Source organism: Pavona decussata, unplaced genomic scaffold, assembly GCF_977016875.1.
Source record: "Pavona decussata unplaced genomic scaffold, jaPavDecu1.1 SCAFFOLD_190, whole genome shotgun sequence".
In the NCBI taxonomy this organism is placed as follows: domain Eukaryota; kingdom Metazoa; phylum Cnidaria; class Anthozoa; order Scleractinia; family Agariciidae; genus Pavona; species Pavona decussata.
In genome coordinates, this window is record NW_028145599.1 from 1,852,891 (window position 1) to 1,875,999 (window position 23,109).

A 23,109-nucleotide genomic window follows, 5' to 3' on the forward strand; every position below is an offset into this window, starting at 1 on the left:
TTGGTTCTCATCATCTTTATCATCATCATCGTCGTCTTTGTCGTCGTCGTTCTTAAGGTCATCATGAGCATGTAGAAAAGCAGCAGTATCACGCTCATCATCGAACCCTCAAACGAACAGAAAAAAGGAACAAATGTATTCAACTTATTGTTGAAAGGCTTCGAGTGTAAACAAAGTTTCTGGGAAACCTTTGATCCTATAATCGTCTGCGTTTTGCTTTGTAATCGACTCTTTCTTCTGGGTAATACCACTCTGGAAAGTGAACGGAAACGAACTTTTATCTTGCCGAAATCCATTCCTAAACTGAACGTGTTTAAGAAGATGTCTGACGCTTCTAGTGAGGAATCTGACCTTGACGAAAAAGTGATCAGCGTTTGTAATTATAAACATGCAGACAAATCTGGAAGCCATGATGAAGGTAAGTTTATAATTAAACAAATTCTAAACGGCAGCTTAAATCCTCACTTGTGATCAGATGGCGGTGTGCCTGAATTGCCGGGAGCGAAGAGGGAGGGAAAGCATAATATAAATGGCTAGCTAGTTATTCAGTGTCCGGAAATTATAGCACAATCAGTGACTTCAGCGGTGACTTTAATACTGTTTGTCGACGAATGCCTTATCTAGTCCGGATTTAACAGTTTGGTTTCAGTATTATGGTTCAGGTCTGACTGATAATCAGGCTGAAGCATTAACAAAAAACTAGATCCAGCCTTAATTTGTGCCGTTGGATTTAATTTGAAACTACAGTCCTCCGAAGGTACCAAAGAAAGAAAGAAAGAAAGAAAGAAAGAAAGAAAGAAAGAAAGAAAGAAACCCTTTAGCTCCCCCCCCCCCCCCCCCCTACTCCAACCCTAATACAAAGGCAATTTACTAAGACTGATAGAGCCTGAGGTCCTCTGGAAATTCGCGAGACGACCAAAAAACCTTTCGAACACCGGCCATTCCTAGACTTAATGTGGCCTCAAAGCCTGAAAGTTATTATATCTACCATGCACAACTGATAATTGCGCAAGCAGCTGGGGCGCTTTGAGTGACGGCCCTGGAACTGGCCCAAAGTCGAGAAATTGCACGTGCATCGAATCGAATTACAAGGTTTTACTGGGATTGCATAACTTCCCTGTTGCAATAATTGACAACACGGACAAGAAAGTGAGATAGACTATTCCAACGTAGTTTCAGTGCTTACAGTTTCAAGGAACGATAGATTAGGTTCATATAAGCTCAATTTTCAGTTTCCAACCGAGCCGCCTTATGCAAATTCATTTCATTTTTGGCAATGGCTGTACGGATGGATGGATTATTTAGGGTACTCTCGAAACTGACTGGGGCAGCTGATTAGGCCATTTGTATAATACTAACAAGCCAAGAAATAAACAACAAAACCCTATAGTTATACTCAGATGCTATCTCTGTTTCATTTCATCTACTTTTACAAAATTGTGTTTGTACTCATGCAATTTAGTTTTTGTACTGATGATATCAGCCTTTCGATATATTTTTTTCATTTAAGCAATTCAGTCTGGTCAAAGCTCTAGCAGGGTCGTCAAGCCATTTGATGCCCCATGGTTTCTTACTCAGTTGTTTTTCAAAGATCCGATCCGTGTCCATATTTTTATGTGATTGATTATGAAATCTGACTGAGTATTCAAAACTATTTAACTATTCGAACAAAGCTAGTACTTTTCGCCGAGTATTAGCTCTCACAGCGGTTGTGTGATCTGCTTATTATTTGTTTTGCTTTTTGCAGTACCACCTCCTTCTCAGGCCAAAATATGCAATTTTTCCCATGCAATGTCAGACCCAAACTCAAAGACTGACGGCCAATTTCAGAGTTAGACGAAATGACCTTCTGTTTGTGTCTGTTAAAATATACATATTTATCCTGTGGACCTGGAGAGTGCTAACCCAGTCCTCCACGCCCCCCCCCCCCCCCCCCCACCCTCTGACAAGAAACTGACAAATTCCCGGAAAGACTTCGTGTGTAAACAACGTTTCCGGGAATCCGCAGATCCTATATTAAATCGTCTGCGTTTTGCCTTGTAATCGACTCTTTCTTCTAGGTGATACAACACTGGAAAGTGAAAGGAAACGAACCTTGCCGAAACACATCCCTATAAAACTGAAGATGTCTGAAGCTCCTTTTGAGGAATCTGACCTTGACGAAAAAGTTATGACTGTGTGTAAACATGAAGACCAATCTGGAAGCCATGATGAAACTGGTAAGTTTAAAAACAAATACTAAACTGCAAATTATATCCTCACTTGTGATCAGATGGTGGTGTGCACCAATTTCCAGGAGCGAAGAGGGAGGGAAGCTTTACATTTGGGACCCAATTAGTTGTTTTCAGGAAGAAAACATAATATTTCTGGCTATTTAGTAATTATCCAGTCTCGGGGGATCGGTTATGGCACATTTAGTGACTTGAACTCTGTATGGTAACGTCACCTGAAAATGTAACTTTATTTCATTTGTGCTACTTCGCGATTATTTTAACTCGTACAACTTCTACAGAAACGAAGAACTACCCGAGAACCAAACTGGTAGGAGTGGAGTACAAGTTAAGAAAGAAGAAGAAAAATTCACCGTCGTCGGTTGACATTCTCCACAAAACCTTAAATGTGGACATTTCACGTTTTTGTTTTGCAGAGGACAGCAAAGAAATGTACCAAAATGTAAAACGCACGTGCAGAGCGATTGTTAAACTAAATTGCTCATTAAATTTTGCGGCGTTGTCGTTGCCGTTGCCGTCTTCGTTGCTTAAGTTCCCGGATTTATCAGTTTGGTTTCAGTATTACGGTTCATCAGCGATGTAATATATCAAACACGAGAAAGCGTGTTTCATCTGATATCCAAACACTGAGAAGTAGGTTGAAAAAACGAGGCGCAGCCGAGTATTTTTAAAACGACTTCGAGGTGTTTAGATATCTGATGAAAATACTTTGGAGTATTTGATATGGCTTCTCGAATGATCAATCATTATTGGGAAATTCAAGGCTAAAGTTAGCAACATTATATGGTAATTAGGAACACATATCCAGTAGTGCGGATTTTCTTTGTTTCTCTTTATGAATTATTAATGAGTTTGAGAAGATCAGGCTGAAGGATTTTAGAAAACCAATTCCATCTGACATGCAAAGTAAATTAATTAAACACAGTGCACAGAGTGCTTTGTGTGATGACCCTAAAACTGGCACAAAGTGGAGGAACTGAAAATGGATTATTACCCTTGAAAGTGCAGTTGGGGCTGATTAGACCATTAACAAAGTGCAATACTAATAAGCCATTAAATAAACAACAACAAAACCTACAGTTATACTCAGATGCTACCTTTTTTTTAAAATTTGATACACTTTTCCAAAGTTGCGTTTATAGAACTCATGCAATTTGGGTTTTTACTGCAATGATCGTCTTAAGGTCATTCATGGTGACAAACTTGATTATTGTAGCGGCACCGTATTCCATGTGATACATGTAAGAAAAAGTCACATACATTTGCAACAAAAAAGAGTGGAAATGCAAGCAGTTTTCTTTAAAAATCTTACAAGATACGAGAGGCCCAGAAAAGAGGGAGACGGCTTCTACTCAAGGGTTATTTAATACAGCGTGTTTTGCAACTGCGGAGAAATCTACGTTGAGTAGTGAATTTGTAGTTGACACTGTATGTCAACTTTGATCCCTTTTTGTGCAGATTACTTTTGAAAATAATGTCGCCGCCAAAGTCTCGTAATTCTAGAAATAGAAAAAAAAGCTTCCATTTTGCTTTCTTTTCTGCTTCCATGTATTTTCTTATCGGGTTCACCGACGTTAGGGGCTTGGGAAAAGTCGGTCACATTGCCGATCATTGTATTCCACTTAATCTTATCACCCTTGTCATTTTACAGAAACTTGTAAAACAGACTGTTGACCTCATCGAATGCGCGATAGTTTGTTGGTAAAGATGACAAAATATAAAAGAGATGGGAAATAATTTAACAATTTTTTAAACAGTGATTGTTCCAAGTACACTTAATCGACAAAATTCCAAAGAGCTCATTGACTTGTTCTTAGTTTTGTTTGCTTTCATAATTATTCTGGCGTCGTTTAACAGCCATACACCTTACGAAGTATTGGTTTTAACTCCTATCCATGCATGCCACTTGAAATCCACAGTACTTCTGTTTTACTGTTTGTTCTTTATTTTAATGCTATTTAAGAATAGGAAAACGTTTTTTGAGTAGATGAAATATGTGGGTACTTCTGTTAACGCTTCCTTAGCCTACAACTACCTGGCCTTAATTTTGGTGATTGGCTGTTACAAATAAAATTAATGTTATTGAAAACAAATTATTAAAACAATAATAAAAGAAGAAGTGAATGTATGCCAACAAATTCCATCATAGTGATACCTCATTATGCAGTGTCAATCAAAGTTTAATTGCACTGGGTCTTGATCTGTCTATGTCACTTTTTGCTTTTTGAGAATGGCTCACATTACAAATGAATACAATTAGGTAAAAGGCGGCCTTGTGGAGTGAACGGCATTTCGGAAGCTCCAGGCCATAATCCAGCCTGGCCTTGTAACAAAAAGAACTATATCTTCCCTGTTTAGTCCTAGCAGAGCAGATTTCTCTTAACAGGTCATAACACTTACTCCTTCCAATATTTCAATCGATCAAGCATAGTCTGCAGAAAAGAGAAGGAAACAAGGGACTATCCATAGCCAAGAGGAGAGCGAATTTTTTGACAAGAAAGAGCATTTCTTACAAAGATCACTTCACAGACTGGCTGTCACTAGTTAACAGCAAACTGTATTAATTTTCATTTCATAAGGTATCAATAAAAAGCCGACAGAAAAGACAGCATCTGAAAAGCGTCCCTTCTCTGAACCGTGGGAAGATAGTGACTTGATTCTTGTGGTGGAGGATGAGAAGTTTCATGTACATCGACAGATACTAAGCCTGCATTCACCAGTGTTCAAAGCCATGTTAAGCTCCGATATTAAAGAGAAGACAGCCACAGAGATTCCTCTGGAAGGAAAGAAGGTGGCTGAGGTTTTGGACTTCCTCAATTTACTTTACCTGAGGGAAAGTGAAGGAATATCACGTGAGTATATGTGTTTAAGATCGGCATTTGCAGTTATCGCCTCAGCTTCCTCTAGGGATTTCTACGTCATGATCACATCTTGAAAAAAACCATTTTTTTTTTCATGTATGTTATTAATAAATGTTGTCGAAGACAAACTAAAATCAAAACAGGTGAAATTTTGACAACGATATAAGTTTAAAGTTCGTTCAACTGGTTGGCTGAAACAGAGTACCACGTTTGCCAAATTCATACTTATGCACGACCAAACATTCGAAATCATTCAACTATGAAATTTGCGAGCATTGATTTTAAATCATTCAAATATCTTTTAAAGAAAACTCGGCTTACAATAACCAGTAAAAGTAAATGTTCAATCGGAATTATCCTCTTGTATGAAAGCTCAGCTTTTACAATAACCAGACTGCCCTTTTGAAACCTCAGATGCCCGCTTTGAGGGTCAAAGATGAAAGAAACTTGGCAGTTGTTGATATATAGTTTTCATCAATGGTTGGATTAATGGAAATTCTGAGATTAAAAACCCGAAAATGAACTTCAAGGCGGGAATTGTTTTTCCTTGGAGGCTACAATCGATGGGTCAGCTGTTGTCTGTGCACGTTCTTCGTTACCGGGGCAAGTGGAGCCATAGTTTTTGCTATTCGGTTCTTCCAAGCACAGGGGTTTTCATTTCGTTTGGATATTACAACATACAGTCGTCGTTCCTCTTCTTAGTCGGCTTCATCGTAGTCGTCAAGAGGCTGTAGAATATTTTCTAGTTGTTCATTTACTTTAGCTGGCTCGTTTTCCTCGATTCTGTTTGCCGGATATATTCCTCATCACACCGTAGTTTCCTCACATTCAGCTAGAAAGAGGTACTCTTAACTTTGTTCGGGTTTTTGGAATAATTATTTTGGCTGTTCTGATGTTGTTTCACTTGCAACACCAAATCGTTATTTACTGAAAACCCCGGCCAATTTTTTCTGCGTATGATCTCAAATTCAGTTCCGCCGATATGTGAGCCTCTCTATGGGTACCCACGGTCTTCGTTTTCTTCGCGATTTTTTCGCTTATCTTCGTTTTTTTTAGGAAGATCTTCGTTTTTTCAGATTGAAATGGTTTAAACGTTTATTCAGTGTTATTCACAATTGATAAATATTTCACTTCAATAGGAAATTGCGTAACTTACTGTTTAAATTCACGAAAAGCAATATAAACAGTTATTGAAACAATAAAGGATTGTTGGATTCTTTGGCGACGTTTTAACCACATTTTAACATGCTAGCAACTGATGAGATTCCAAGAAATCGAAACTGCAGTCTTGCATGAGAAACAATCTTAGACACTCGCCAAAAGAAATTCCCCAATATCCTAGAGACTCACAAGAAAGTTGTCTGTCTTAGCTTTAAATATCTGCTGCGGACGCGAGCTAAGAAACAAAATAATGGAGGTACATGTCAGCTCTAAGAACGCAATAGCTGTTTTTCAGATAAGAAGCAACTCAAAGAGCTAAAAGACAGCGCTACAACGAAGCTATAGCTCTCGAAAGTGAGAGAAAACATACAATCTTCACGCAGCGAGATACAATAGCAGAAGCATTAATTCACGAGTTAAGAAATCCACGGATCCTATATCTGAGTGTTCCATTCGATCACGCAAGTTTTGGTAAATTTTCAGATCTTCGCTTCAATCTAGAGATCTTCGTTTTTTCAGCGGTGATCTTCGCGTCTTCGATTTCTTCGGATATACCCATAGAGAGGCTCATATGTTGCTATAAAATGAGCTCTAACTCTGATTAGCTCTCATTGGTTTCTTTTGTTTTCCAGCCAGCCAGAGCCCATTTGTAATGGCATACGTCTTTTATGAACACTGAAAACTTTTTTCATGTATAGTATTAATAAATGGGAATTTCAGTGGCACATCCACAAAGTGGCTCTTCGTCCACTGTTAACACAGGGCGCAGAGGATTCAAATTTGACCAAAACTCCAGCTAAATTCACCGGGAAATTTCAGCTGAACTCGAGTTTGTTGAGACAAATATATAGACGTGACCGAACAAGGCATCATAGATCTTGTTCCAGCCAAGGCCTGTTGAAAGATTAGGCCAATAAACACCTGCGGTGAAAGAGAAGCTTCTGTGCCCTGTGCTATTTACTGGTGGAATTGGAATTTGGAAAGGTCGGCTTTTGTGAAGAACGGAAAACCGGTTTTTCCTTGACTAAGAAACCATAGTTCTAGCCAGCACACTGGGAGCTCACGTCAAAGGAATCCTTAACCTTCCCACTAAGGCCCATCAATATCGTGCTTTGTTCAGTGTTGTTTTCACGTGTGCAAACAACTCTTCGCAGATGTCAGCGCTTTCTTAAGAAGAACTACAAAACTGAGCTTACAGTATGATTGTCCACCTTAGCTTTAGAAAAGGTAGCTCTGTTATACATCAAATCACAACTTTATTTGAATACTCGGTGACTGTTGTGCTTAGAGAGGGGAGAAAGGGGGAGCACCGAACTGATAAACTAGCAAAGTATTTGGAAAAAAACGTTTCACTCTACTTACCATTTAAACAGTTTGAGGGTATTACGTTAGAGGTGTTTAGAAATTAACAGTTGTGAAGCTAAGCCGCACTGAAATAAAACGGTTAGGAAATTGGATTTTGACTGAGGGGTTGATCCAATTTATATTCAAGTGCCATGCCCTTACTACCAACACGATGCATCCTCTTCTATACATGTCTTTTAAATGTTTTCATCTTCTTCGTTTTTCTGATTGCATGTCTAGTCAACAAGATGGGTCATCTTCTAAAATTAGCCCAGGAGTACCAAGCAAAAGGCGTCCTTGATCTTTGCGTGAAATGCCTTCAAGATGTGCAGAAATCTGAAGAAAATGTGGTGAAGGTTCTCTCCCTGGCCAATCGCACAGTGACAACAAGAGAGGACAGTAGGTTGGATGGTGTTCGCGGAGAGTGTAACAACCTGATTAAAAACATGGAGCTTTCTAACGTCAAAGAAAAGAGAGATTTCAATCATTTGGACCGCGATAGCTTGGAAAGCCTATATCTTGAAAGAACTGGACGGTTAGAAACGTTTCTTAAAGAGATTTATCCTCAGTTTGTTGGGTTGGTGGAATATTCTCTACAGTTGAACCTACAGTCCTCACATTGCGGTATCACTCGTTGTCCTCAACATTTTCCATCACCAGGCTCAAGCGGCAAAGCGAATAGGGATCTCCTTGACCGACTTAATAGTTGTTCAGTTTGCAGGAAAATGATTGCACAGTTGGTTTCTTCATCTACAACGCCTTATCCGCTGCAATCCAAGCCAAATGCCGCGAGTATTTCCTCGGAAACCGTAACGGATCCGGGAGCAACCCCGTTCTTAACCCCAATGGCCACGCCGGCTACCACGACTGCTACCAGGAGCCCCTTTGGTTCTATAACCGCGAGTTCGGCCAGCACCGGGCTCACATTTACCCCAATGGCCACGCCGGCTACCACGACTGCTACCAGGAGCCCCTTTGGTTCTATAACCGCGAGTTCGGCCAGCACCGGGCTCACATTTACCCCAATGGCCACGCCGGCTACCACGACTGCTACCAGGAGCCCCTTTGGTTCTATAACCGCGAGTTCGGCCAGCACCGGGCTCACATTTACCCCAATGGCCACGCCGGCTACCACGACTGCTACCAGGAGCCCCTTTGGTTCTATAACCGCGAGTTCGGCCAGCACCGGGCTCACATTTACCCCAATGGCCACGCCGGCTACCACGACTGCTACCAGGAGCCCCTTTGGCTCTATAACCGCGAGTTCGGCCAGCACCGGGCTCACATTTACCCCAATGGCCACGCCGGCTACCACGACTGCTACCAGGAGCCCCTTTGGCTCTATAACCGCGAGTTCGGCCAGCACCGGGTTCACAATCCCAATGACCACAGTTTCAGTCGGCACTGGGAGCGGCTCGTTTGGTTCCGGGACCACAAGTTCAGTCGTTACTGGGAGCGTGGTTGGGTCCGGGACCACAAGTTCAGTCGGCACTGGAAACTTGTTTGGGTCCGGGACTACTGGTTCAGGCTTTCTAGGGTTTGGTAAAGAGTACCATTATGGGGGAAGCTATCACTTCGATCAGAAATTGATTTCAATCATTCAAGATTTCAAAAATGTGATAAGCCTACCAAGTGGAACGAATTAACTAAAATGAACACGACCTTCTAAGAAAGCGTCATTCGTACTGAGGCTGTATCACTTGTCCCTTATTCTTAAAAAGGGAAGTATCAAGCGAATTTTATGTCATTTAAAAACCCAAAAATGTTTGTCTGACAACAAAAATATCACTCCAGTGCAGGAAAACCGTTGATAAGTGCATCTGGCCAGTGAAAGAGTATATCGGAATGGATTGATACTTGAAAGATGTTAGGCTTACGTTTTTGTAGTTCGCGCATTCAGTTTTTGTTTTTAAAATGGGCATGAACAGATTAAGAGATTTTCCTTTCAAGAATTGAGTTAATTTCTTTCCTCTCGTTGTTCTAGAATTATTTTGTAGCTAAGTGAAGGTCTTATTTCACCATTTTTTTAGAACAAAAGGGCTAGAGGACAAAAACCCACGACACTTCCCTTTTAATTCTACCCTCTTGATGTTATTTTAATAGAGCTAGAATGGCTGTTAACTTCGGGAAATAGACATAAGCGTTGTGTAATCCTCACAGTTTTTTGTACGGCTATATTAATTCTCCTCCCGAGGTCAGAGAATTGACACAGTTTTACTGTGTCAATTCCAACAGTGCCCATACCCCCCCGGGCTGACCCCCGGGAATTAGGATTTTTTGAAAATAAACTGGCAAATGCCCCACCGCCGGGACAAAATAGTTGTTCAAATGCCTCGGGGTGGTGGCTCAAACATGTCAAAAATGTTTTATTCGTTTCTCGTCTTACTTTCAGTAAAATCTAAGCTAATTCAGACGAAATTAAGTCCTAGCTGGGTCTTGTTTCCCGCAGTTAGTGCAAAAATAGGTCATTCTACAGCTCTAGCGTCCCATTTTATGTAATAACTGGACGCATTCAATAAGAAACTTACTGTATTTGCCGATGAATTTGTAATGCTGTAGGGTGAAAAAAGTGAGATGGTCAAATGCGCCGGGGTAATTAGGTAGAAGGCTAATGCCCGACCCCCGGGATGGACAGTGTGGGAAAATGTCCCACTATTGCCGGGGGGGGGGGGGGGGGGAATGGGCACAGCTGAAATTGACTGATGCATTACCAACAAAGGTGGCTGCCGACTGTGGTCTCTTTCAGTGTATTAACCCGTTTCAGGTTTCTATGTGAGAGATAACAGTTTTATCAGAACCAAGATATCATCAAAACATGGTAAATAATTTCAATAACTCACTACCCGCAGTCAATTAGAGTGTATATCAAATCTGTTTTTCTTGAGTTGGGCTGAGTGGTTTAAAACAAGCAAACAGTCGTTAAATGGATAGAAATTGCTATGGTACATAAATTCTATATGGTATATTAAATTCTATAAATTCCAATTCGATTTGAAAAGTGTCCCCAATTAGTGCTCTGCGCTGACGACATTGACACTTAAATAAACTGATTTATTTTATTTTACGGTTCAAACTAAGGTAGAGAAACTAAAAACGACTGTCAGTGAGAGTTTATTCAGAAGATTTTGTTATACAGAGTGTTTCGTAAACATAGGGGAAAGGACACGAAGACCATGAGACATGCACAGGGGAGGTTGGCTTTCTCTGTTTCACTGCCAAATGATTTGGCAAAAATTTAATCTTACATTATGATTTTGTTTCACCTGAATTTTTGTTATATGTGTTTTGTATACACCTCCTCAAGCTAATATGCCATAAGAAATGTAAGGATAGATTAGATTATAGTATATTTGTCTTAGTTGTTTAATTGAGAGGTAATACGTTAATTTCGATATTATTCCAGTGTTTCGAGATATACGGGAACAGACAAAAGAGATGTGGTGTTTCCAGCTTAAAGACTCGTCAATCATAACATAAAGGTATTACCTAGGTATAAAACTTAGGTACAGATCATGCTCTTTTCAAGAATTGAGTTGATCGGCTTTCCTCTTGTTGTTCTAAAATTGTTTTGTAACTATGTGAAGGTCTTACTTCATCAGTTTTGATCAAACAGGTCATAAACCCTATGAGACTTCCCCTTTAAGGCCCGTTTAAACAATTTCAACATTTGCTTCAGCATGCGTTCAACACAGCCGGTCAGTTGAACCAAATGACGGGGGGGTTTGAACATCAGGAAGTTAAACGTTGTTGAAAGTGTAAAGTGTTGTTGAATCAAGTTTAAATCGGTTTAAACTTTCATTCAACATCAATTCAACATTTTCTTTGCTCTTAAAAATATTGAATGGCGTTGAACCCCTTTGAACACTCAGTTCATGACAACATTTGCCCAACATACGTTCAACTTTGTTGAACGTATGTTGGTCAAATGTTGAAACAGTTTAAACGGGCCTTAACTTCTGATTATGTCGTTAATTGTGTTGTTCCTTTCTGCTTATTTTGTAACATGATTGTTGACTGGGAGGATATTCTAGTTGTAGATTTTTTCGTTGTTGTTGTTAATTTTCACCCTCGAACGTCCCCACACGGGATAGTAAACAAAACTTTAAAAGCGATTTACCACGCCGTAATTAATCCTTAAAAACGACTCAAATCTCAACAAATTTTATATCAAAAGAAACATGATTTACTAAACTTTTCAAGTCTAGTGGTACATTTGCAGTAGAATTACGCGTTTCTAAGCTAACCTTAGTTGTTATTAGGACTTGTGCTTACTAGCACGGTCACGCTTTGTAAGGAATTAACTCCAAACGACTGGTAAATCCAAATTTTCCACGCCTAAATCTCAACGAAACATCTCCACAGACTTAAAAGTTGTAAATAACTCGAAACGTTTCAAAGAAGAAATATAAGCTACCGAAAAGACAAGCAAAATAGCTCAATCTACGCGGGATTGATTGATTGATTGATTGATTGACACCTTTATTTTAAAGCCTCAAAATAAATAGGTAAGACCTCAGGGTAGTCCCTTCAGGGAGCTTACAAAGCATCTCTGCTATCAATAGAAGCCCTGAGGTCATTACCTAACACAGAATACACAATAAAAGGAGATATACAAAAAAGACATAAAATATACAGAGCCTAAATTTATTTACATTCAAGACAGTGATTATTAAAAATTGTACTTCCATGGTAATAGAAGGAGGATCTCCTGGCTGTTTCCATTCTTATTGCAGGCAAATGTAAAAGATTGTTCTGCCGAGTTGAGCGAGTACATATGTGCTTATTTAAAACAAAATAGTTATTAAAATACTGAGGGCAGCGACCATCAATGCATTTCCACACAAGCTTAAGGATGAGATCATCACGCCGGGTCCTAAGACTTGGCCATTTTAAGGCTTCCATTGCAGTGTCACTACTAGATATCTTTGATACAATCTTTCCAACGCGCCTTTGTAACGCTTCTAAAGTTCCGCTGTTAACTTCTCCACAACAAGCCCAGACACCAGCACAATATTCTAATATTGGTCTAATCATTAAAATATAACTGGCATTTGCACTATGTATAGGGATAAAACGGCGAACACGGCCGAGCATACCCACCCGTCTACCAGCCTTAGAAACAATAGCTTTAGCATGTTCGTTCCAACTGAGGTGTTCATCGAAGATAACACCCAAATATTTAAACTCAGTTACGCGCTTTATTGTAGGCCCACCGATGGTGATCGAGAACTGACTTATCTTAGCAAGTTTGTGTGAAGTCCCAAACAGCATTGCCTCAGTCTTAGTTTTGTAAATAAATAAGCTATTTAAGTGAAGCCAACACTCTATGGCTTGTAGTTCCTTCACTAAGGTAGCCTGGATAGTAGATACTTCAGGAGCTGCGAAAAATACTACGGTATCGTCAGCATACATGAGAATACTGCACTCCACCACCGCGCTGGGAAGATCGTTCAGGTGGAGAATAAATAACAGCGGTCCCAAGGTTGACCCCTGTGGGACACCAACAGATACAGGTTCAGGAGCACTAGACACACCCTGAAATTCTACAATTCTGTAGGTAGTTTCTAAACCACTCATGTTCAACATCCAACACTCCAAGACCCCACAGTTTATCCAGCAGCACTTCGTGGTTGACGGTATCGAATGCTTTCCGCAAGTCAATAAAAACCGCACCAGTCAACCGACCTTGGTCAATGTTCTTTCGGATTGTATCCGCGCAACAGATAGCGGCTTATTCCGTGGAGTGGCATTTGCGGAAACCGCATTCATGATACGGGCTAAGAACTTTGTGGCACTGAAGATAAGAATATAATTGATAGTGTACTGCTCTTTCTAGCACCTTAGAAAATGCGGGCAAAATAGAGATAGGACGATAGTTGTCCATATCATCAGATTTTTTTTTTTTTGAACAAGGGGATGACGCGCGCGGCTTTCCATTCCAAGGGGACTACCCCTGACTGCAAAGAGATGTTATTATTATATGGCCACAATAGAACGCGCGCTCTGATTGGCTGCTGAGCGGGAAAGATTTTCTTCAAATCACGTACGAGAATTTTTCTCAGCTCGACGGCTCTTTTGAGTTGTGAGTAAAAGCTACGAGCGCGTCGGCGAAAACACCAAAAAACTATGGACAAAGTACAACTATATTTTTAATAACTGGGTAAAAAAAAAACTAGCATACAGATACTTCTTTAGTATGAGCGACGAAGAGAGCCATAGCGAGAGCGAGTCTTATTATCCAAAGGACTCACGAAGAGTGAGCAAAACAACATGAGCAAAGTTATCACTCACGAACAGTTAACAATAAGTAGATACGGTAAGAAAACACCAGTCCCCCGATCTGAAACTTTTAAGAGTTGAGAATAAAACCTTTACACCTGCTATTCAATTTATGCCTAGGTGAACGTACACCGAATCATGACTCTGATTTCAAAATACCATTTACGTCAATCGTGAGTTATTACATTTTGCGTTATTACATTATGCCCAGAAACGTTCTTACATTTTGCGTTGAATACTTTATTACATTTTGCGACGATGTTATTACATTTTGCGTTAGCATTACATTTTGCGGCGATTCTTATTACATTTTGCGTTAGTATTACATTTTGCGGCGTAACACTTGTAAACACAGGTCAGTGTGTTGTTTTGAAATTCAAGTGGTTAAATTTGCACTAGATCTTGACGCTATAAAGACAAAAATTGTCTCATGTCAAAGAAACTGTGTCTTGTGGTTTCGATCGCATCGCCAGGTTCGTTTCGGTTCAGTGAACACGACCTCGAATGACCTCTTACGCGCGCAAGCGGATGTGGATAATTACTTCCGGCGTTTTCATTGTATTCTTTACAAGAATACCGCTAAAATGGCCATATAATAAATAACTTATTAACCTCGTCCGTTTGATCATTACAGGGAAATCTCAGACCTTGGCCTTGATGTATTGACCTCGCGATACATCAAGGCCTCCTTCTGAGATTTCCCTGTAGTGACCGCACTCTCGGTTAATAAGTGGTATATAATTGCAGTTACGGGTTTGGCCACAATGTCCGCAGAATCAATAAAAAAAATCAATCAACGCTTACCGCTTTACCAGGTGTTAATCTGCGCAGTTGTGATCTCACTGGCAAACGCTTCAGATAAATCAGCAAACTTGAAATCAGGGTAGAGGCGCGAAGGAACTGATTGACTGGGACTGCCACCGGAACCACAGCAAGGCGGCATAGACTCCAACAGTCGGGTTACAGAAGACGTAAAAAACTTGTTGAAGGAATTAGTAATCAAGTTTTTATCAGAAGTCAAAGTTCCGCCGATAGAGATGTTCGGTAAAGCAGCCCTTTTTCCGCCAGCTAAAATCTTCTTCATTGATTATGGTTCATCGGCATCCCAGTAAATTCGAACACGAAAAATGAATTACTGCGCCAGCTGCATTTTTAATCTCGGGTAAACTATATATTCTTATCCGACCGTGTTTACTGCTCATCGCATTCAGGCTCAAGGCTTGAGTGATATAATACAGTACTTAATGAACGCTTGACGCTTGATGATATATTTGTTTAGTTGTCTGTAAAGTGAAATTTGGCAAAAAAAAATTATAATTGTCAAAGCTGAAATTAATGTTAAAGCCAGTAGAAGTTAGTGGAAAAAAGTATTGCGTCAATAGTGTTTGTTGTTGTTGTTGTTGTATGAATGAAATACCGCACATAACACCAAGTCTCATGGCGGCTTACAGTTCTATGGGGTGAGATCGTACGTCAGCATCGGTCCATATTTAGATTTCATCCACCTACCCACCCACTTAACCCAAGCATGAGTGTGAAAGATAGAGGGCCAGACCACAACACCGGGAACTACATCCCCCACTCTTGCGAACACAAGGGTTGTGAGACGGGACCTACGATTTATCGTCCTTATCCGAGAAGACTAGAAAGCCTAACCATTTGAAAATGTCATAACAAAGGCAGCACTTTCTCCTCAGTTATTTAAAGACCCTGAGTGTTGGCCCAGCCGGGGTTTGAACCCACGACCTCCCGCACGGGAGCCCGGTGCTCTACCAACTGAGCCAACCGGTCGGCGGACTGGTTCATTATTTTTAATTGAAGTACTTCCTGGGTATAACCTAAGTATTTTCAGGAAGAAATTGGTACTGAAGGGCCGCGGTTTACACGCCAGGTAAAAAGTGGTATAGACCAGTTGAAAAGGGGTACGGTAACCATAATTTTTATAAAGAAATACCCGTGCTGTTTTGGGTCCATAAGGGCCGTTTTACCGTACCACTTTTCAACGGGTCCGTACCATTTTTTTTTACCTAGCGTGTAAGCAGCCCTTCTGAGACGGTTGAGAAAAGATAACATCGGCCTAAGGGAGGTGACGTCATCAGGTTATTCTTCGGAGCAGCCACGAACCGAGATCCGATTATACCGGAAATTGACCTGCATTCACTCTCTTTCAGTAGTAATGGCGGACGACGTCGTGGAAATAAAGACTTCGAACGTTTGTTAGGATTCGTTATGGTAGAATACAGAGTTCTTTCCACTTTCGTTTCTCGTTGTCTGAACACTGACCTCAAGGATTTTACGTTCGATTTGTGGAAGAAACGTGGAACTATGAAAATCGACCTACGGGAGGTTAACATCGACCTAAAGGAGGTTAACATCGGCCTACGGGAGGTTAACATCGACCTAAGGGAGGTACGTTTTATAGCACCACGTTTGTATCGTATGTGTTATACTGGCACAATCGTACACATGGGAAGCTTATTTGCAAGCATTAAAACTTACAATCTTGCAGGAGCTTTTCTAATCATTGACCTGAGTGTCATTTCATTTATTGCCAACTCACAAAGACATCCACCTACAGGAGGTTAACATCTACCTAAGGGAGGTACAGTGGCTCACAGTGTACATTTTATAACTTTTGTATTATAAAAGTCAATTCATAGGCATAGAAGCTTACTCTCTAGCAGGGATCATAAGGAGCTTTTCTATCATTGACTTGAATTTCATAAATATTTTCATTTTTACCAACTCATAACATCTGCCTATAGGAGGTAAACATCTACCTAAGGGAGGTTATGGTATTATAATAAGGAAGGATGGACTTGAAGAAAGCTTACGAATCTTAAGGGGCTCTTGCATTTTGTGTACATGCCATTTTAGAATAAATTTCTTTATAAATAATAATAATAATAATAATAATAATAATAATAATAATAATAATAATAATAATAATAATAATAATAATCCGCTCTTTGAAAAACTTGAAAATAATAATAATAATAATAATAATAATAATAATAATAATCATTATTATTATTATTATTATTATTATTATTATTATTATAATTATTTGAAAAGCCTTTTAAATTATCTCACTAGAATGAGATAAATGAGAGTTTTTTCATTTTTTTATTTACACTCATAACATGGAATACAGTGAAAGGCAATAAATTGTTCTCTTGTTGTTGTTGTCATTTTTTTCTTGGTTGACCCCATCAACCTGTAATTACCACATAAAATTTTGCTAGAAGTGACTGTTTATGACTGTAGAAATGATAGATCATTTTTCAAAAATATAACCCTTAATATGTCAGAATTTATTTTAATTTGATTTGTGATCTGACTTACAAGAGGTTTGACTGTTTGACTGCTTCATTTTTTATTTGCCATTAACCAAAAAATACAACATAAATACATTAAAGATGATAGACAATATTCCTACTAAACTATTTACAAGATGAAATGTGTTAAAGGCTAGGAAGCCTATATAGAAGCCTGAGGCTTATTTAACTATAGGGGTCCTGGAACTATAGGATAAACCATAGAAGTTAATGGTACTGAATGAAAATTCCAATTAATTTTTTTTAAAAGAAGAAAAAAAAAAAAGAAAGAAAGAAAAAAAAAAGAAAAAGGTGTGTAGCTCAACAAAGAGTCAATTTAACTTAGAAAGAAGGAATTTTTTAAGTCTTTTGCCAAACTGATACTTTCACTGTTTTGAATTTCACGACTAAGTGAGTTGAAAAGCGTAGGACCTTGAAACCGAATTGAGAATTTTCAAAGATTAGTTCGACAATAAGGTATATAGAAAAGGTTGAAATTTCTTGTATTATAAGAATGTATCTGGCTTGCAAGAGTAAACATATCGCGAAAATAATTTGGAAGTAAGCTTCTTTTAAAAAGATACATAAATTTACCTATTTGGTATAAATAAATGTCAGAGAATTTTAAAATCTCCTGTTCTTTAAAAAGAACACCAGTATGAGCATCAAAAGAAACTTTAGATATTATTCTGATTATCTTCTTTTGCAGAACAATAATCCGATTTAAATTAGACTGATATGTCGATCCCCACACAGAAACACAATAAATTAAGTAAGGGTAAACTAGACTATAGTACAAGGAGCGTAAGGAGGGTTTGGGAAGGCAAAAACTAGACTTATAAATAATACCTATTGATTTTGATATTTTTCTAGAAACACTAAGAATGTGAGGCTTCCATGACAAATGCTCATCGAGGATAACACCTAAAAATACTGTCTCTTTCACATGTTCAATTGCATTGTTGTCAATTTGAATAGATATATCAAGTGTTTTCCTCCTTTGGGGTGGTCTAAAAACCATAAAATTTGATTTTTTAAAGTTAATGGACAGCTTGTTTGCTCGACACCATTGAGTTAATTTAAGCATTTCAGAATTCAAGATTCCAGGGAGCAAGTTAAAATCTTTGTGGGAGAAAAATATGTTTGTATCATCTGCAAAAAGAATAAAATCCACGACCTTTGACACGTTACACAGATCATTTAAATATAGAGTAGAAAGAGTAGGGGACCTAGTATAGAACCCTGGGGCACCCTGCACTTAATTTCGCAAGACTCCGTACTGACACCATTAAATTCCACATATTGTTGTCTATTGCTTAGATAGCTTTCGAATCCTCTCAGTGAAGTGCCACGAGCACCATAATGCTCTAATTTTGAAATCAAAACGTTATGATCAACACGGTGTCAAAGGCCTTGGACAAGTCTATAAAAATACCAACTGTGCATTCCTTATTGTCAATGGCGGAAGAGAATTTGTCATATAAACAAGTAAGAGCATAAGCACTAGCGGTGGAGTGATGCTTGCGAAAACCATACTGATTGTCAGAGAGAATGTTACGATTATTAAGAAACCTTAAAAGACGATTGTACATTACTCTCTCATTGCTTACTACAGTACATTAACAATATTGGTTTTATTTTATTTCTTTTCAGAATGCAATACTTAAACTGCACAGACCGCTGAAGAAACAGCTACTTCAAAGACACCTATGACTCATTCATTCCACAAAAGATATTGTGTACTCAATTCATGCGCATAGAAGCTTACTCTTCAGCAGGGAAACTTGGGATCATAAGGAGCTTTTTTATCATTGACTTGAATTTCATTTTATTTTTACCAAGTGATAACAATTCCACCTACGTATACAGGAGGTACATGTAAACATCTACCTGAGGGAGGTCATGATGTTTATAGCACCATGCAAGTATGTATTATAATAGGGAAGAATTGACTTGAAGAAAACTTATGAATTTTAAGGGGCTTTTGCACTTCATGCACAAGGCCCTCAAATTTGGAATGACAACCCTCTTGATTTAGGTAATTCGCTTACTATCTGGAATTGTAGACAAAAACTTAGAGATTACTTCCAATCAAATTGTGAATTCATGTCCTTTTGAACTCTCATATACACGGCTTAGCTTAATTTAATATTTTATTTGTTATTTATTTAATTTTTTTTCATTTAAGTTATTATTATTATTATTATTATTATTATTATTATCACCACTATTATTAACATTAATATTTATCTATTTATTTATTTGTAAACTGTAAAGTAACCTCACCATTTTGACCAATCTCCTGCATTAATTGTGCCATATAAGCCCCCGGCTTCGGCATCTCAATATTGATTTACAGGTATTACTTATTACCATGCACTCTCTTGTACTATCATTATGAATAAAGAGCATTATATATTATATTGTCTCAGTTGTTCAATAATTATTGTATTCAAACAGAAGAAAAAAAAAAGAGAAAAGTCCAAATTCTCCAATGCCAAAGGTACAGTGTAAATTCAGTTCAATTTCTCTACCCCAGCCAAATTCAATTCCCTCCTTCCCAGGCATGGTACATGGTCAAATGCCATGTGGGAGGGGGGGGGGGGGGGGGGAAGGCATTTATTTTTTGTTCAAATTTGACTTGATCTCCAACTCATGACAACGTTCCACCCGTATTTAGAAGCATAGAGCTTACTTGATAACAAATGACACGTCATGAGCTTAAAACATGAAAATGAAAACATTTAGGGGTGGTCATTTGGATCTTTTGAAAAGCACACTCAAAGGTTCATGGCATGGCTCAATTTCATTTTGACCTTTACTTGAGGTACTGATTTGTTGACTTACAAAATAATAGCTCTTTATGTCATATCTTTTTGACTCAATAGCCATAAAGGTTAGCAACCATAACTGTAATTGAATATAGATATTTGAAAGATACATTTCAATATCAGGTGAAAGATTAAGTAGAAGAAAGACCCTCAGTTATATTTTTGGGATTTCTTTTCACAACAGCTTAAGGACGGTGCCTACTAATAGCAAAGTATTTTTGCACGGTTTATCACTATGCAGGAAAAGCAGGTAGCGGGTATTGAAAGCCAAATTTAAGGAAATTGGGGGTAACCACGCATTTTTTAGAGATAACCAAGCAACAATTACTCTAAAAAGCAGCAAAATACAAAGCAATGTAGGGCGCTTTTTTCCAAATTGAAGCTTTATTATCTCTGAAAAATCGATGATTTCCCCCCAATTTTCTTTTTGGAAACCAAAATCACTTGCTAAGTTCTGCTTTCTCCGCATAGTTTTAAAGTGCGCAAAAATATCCCTGTTATAGTAGGCACCACCCATAGGAAACCCGAGTATCTCCAGATGCACAGAACGTATGCGCAGTAACAATAGTAGGCACCGTCCTTAAGTTCTAGAAAGGACTAAGAATCTTTCTTCCAATTAAACATTACTTAAAAATGTTGGTCATTTTGTATCTTTGTACTCTAAGTGGTACATATATACCAATCTACACAATTTCCTGCCAGAGAGGAACAAAATTATGACCATTTGCATCCAATCCATCATTATATGGGAGATCCTCCGTCAATTAACCCTACAAACTTGAATATCAAATTTACATAATTTTGCCACAGGACGAGAGGTCAAGCTTGACAATAACAGTTCAACAACATCTGTTGTACACAATGTCTTTTGAAGAATTGATGAGTCATAGGTGTCTTTGAAGCAGCAGTTTCTTCAGCGGTCTGCACAGTTTAAGTATTGAATTCTGAAAAGAAATAAAAGAAAAGCAATATTGTTAATGTACTGTAGTAAGCAGTCAAACAGTCAAACCTCTTGTAAATGATCACAAATTAAATTAAAATAAATTCTGACATATTGAGGGTTATATTTTTAAAAATGATCTATCATTTCAACAGTCATAAACAGTCACTTCTAGCAAAATTTAATGTGGAAATTACAGGTTGATGGGGTCAACTAAGAAAAAACAACGACAACAACAAGAAAACAATTGCCATAACAATCATCATAACAGCTATTATGCTATTTTAATGCACCTGCATTTTTTCTATTTAAACCCATAACACCTCTCACAGCAAATCTTTATGGCCGTAAAATTGTTTCATTAGATGAATATAAATGGCCCAGCATAGGTCAGTGTGTTGCCAAAAAATAATATTGATAATAATATATTATGTTCCATGTTATGAGTGTAAATAAAAAAATGAGAAAACTCTCATTAATCTCATTCTAGTGAGATTAAAAGGCTTTTTAAATAATAATAATAATAATAATAATAATAATAATAATAATAATAATAATAATAATAATAATTTATAATAATTCTTTATAAATAAATTTATTCTAAAACGGCATGTACACGAAATGCAAAAGCCCCTTAAGATTCGTAAGCTTTCTTCAAGTCCATCCTTCCTTATCATAATACCATAACCTCCCTTAGGTAGATGTTTACCTCCCATAGGCGGATGTTATGAGTTGGTAAAAATGAAAATATTTATGAAATTCAAGTCAATGATAGAAAAGCTCCTTATGATCCCAAGTTTCCTTGCTAGAGAGTAAGCTTCTATGTCTATGAATTGACTTTTATAATACACAAGTTATAAATAAAAATATACACTGTAAGCCACTGTACCTCCCTTAGATAGATGTTAACCTCCTGTAGGCGGATGTTATGAGTTGGTAATAAAAGTAGTGAAATGACACTCAGGTCAATGATTAGAAAAGCTCCTGCAAGATTGTAAGTTTTAATGCTTGCAAATAAGCTTTCCATGTGTACGATTGTGCCAGTATAACACATACGATACAAACGTGGTGCTATAAAACGTACCTCCCTTAGGTCGATGTTAACCTCCCGTAGGCCGATGTTAACCTCCCGTAGGTCGATGTTACCTGAGCAAATCTTGACTGTTTTCATAGTTCCACGTTTCTTCCACAAATCGAACGTAAAATCCTTGAGGTCAGTGTTCAGAAAACGAGAAACGAAAGTGGAAAGAACTCTGTATTCTACCATAACGAATCCTAACAAACGTTCGAAGTCTTTATTTCCCCGACGTCGTCCGCCATTACTACTGAAAGAGAGTGAATGCAGGTCAATTTCCGGTATAATCGGATCTCGGTTCGTGGCTGCTCCGAAGAATAACCTGATGACGTCACCTCCCTTAGGCCGATGTTATCTTTTCTCAACCTTCTGAGACATTATGATCATGAGGGCCAGCAGTATGCTAAAGGCAAGTGGGGTGATTTCTCTTTATACTGGCACTCGATTGAAGAGACGTCAGCTAAAAAGCATAAACCATGAACGATAACACGCAACAGCTTTCCAGGAAACGTTCGACCTTTGAGCTTTTTTACATTCTGATTGCCAGAAAATAAAGGAAGGGGTGAATTTTAAGCCTTAAAGTTTGCACATTCTCGTTTTCATCATAAAAAACAACTGAATAAGTAGTCCGAATACGTACATAGAATTTACGCTATAATAACTGCCACTATGGGTCACTATGGAGCCAATTAGCCGAGTTCGAGTTAGCCGGATAGCAGGCCCGAAGCAGGGGGAGGGGCAGGGGGGCTCAAGCCCCCTCCCCCCCGAATTTTAGGAGGTAAAAAACTATGTACCAAAATATACATAATTAAAACAAATTAATGTACCTCAATCAGTCTTGAATTTGGACGCTGCAAGTGCACTTTACACAACCTTAAATAATCTTGCTTTTTCCCAATAACTTGCAACACATCTGTCTGTACCTCCAACAGCTTTTTAAATTGTGTTTGTGTCTGTTAATGATCGGAGTAAACGTGACGACGAATTAAACGGAAACAAACAGTGCGCACTAAGCAACTCGTTGAGGCTGTTAAAGTGGTGTCATTGAACAGCCATAGAAAGAAACAGCT

The 23,109-nt window shown here is 38.4% G+C and overlaps 1 protein-coding gene and 2 long non-coding RNA genes across 3 annotated transcripts; 2 read left to right on the top strand and 1 right to left on the bottom strand.

The window, feature by feature from the left end:
• Positions 1-183: 183 nt before the first annotated feature.
• On the top strand, positions 184-9,266 carry LOC146462303 (uncharacterized). The gene is made up of 4 exons (XM_085085809.1): positions 184-418; positions 2,061-2,219; positions 4,811-5,083; positions 7,838-9,266. The coding sequence occupies exons 1-4, from the start codon at positions 322-324 to the stop codon at positions 9,241-9,243; spliced, it is 1,935 nt and encodes a 644-aa protein (XP_084941935.1). The 5' UTR covers positions 184-321; the 3' UTR covers positions 9,244-9,266.
• A 6,682-nt stretch (positions 9,267-15,948) lies between these two features.
• Positions 15,949-20,209, top strand: LOC146462304 (uncharacterized). The gene is made up of 2 exons (XR_014857173.1): positions 15,949-16,285; positions 18,847-20,209. It is a non-coding gene; the product is annotated as an uncharacterized LOC146462304 (long non-coding RNA).
• A 154-nt stretch (positions 20,210-20,363) lies between these two features.
• Positions 20,364-22,402, bottom strand: LOC146462305 (uncharacterized). Its single transcript, XR_014857207.1, has 2 exons — positions 22,049-22,402; positions 20,364-20,968 (listed from the first exon to the last, which is right to left on the bottom strand). It is a non-coding gene; the product is annotated as an uncharacterized LOC146462305 (long non-coding RNA).
• Between the last annotated feature and the right edge of the window lie 707 nt (positions 22,403-23,109).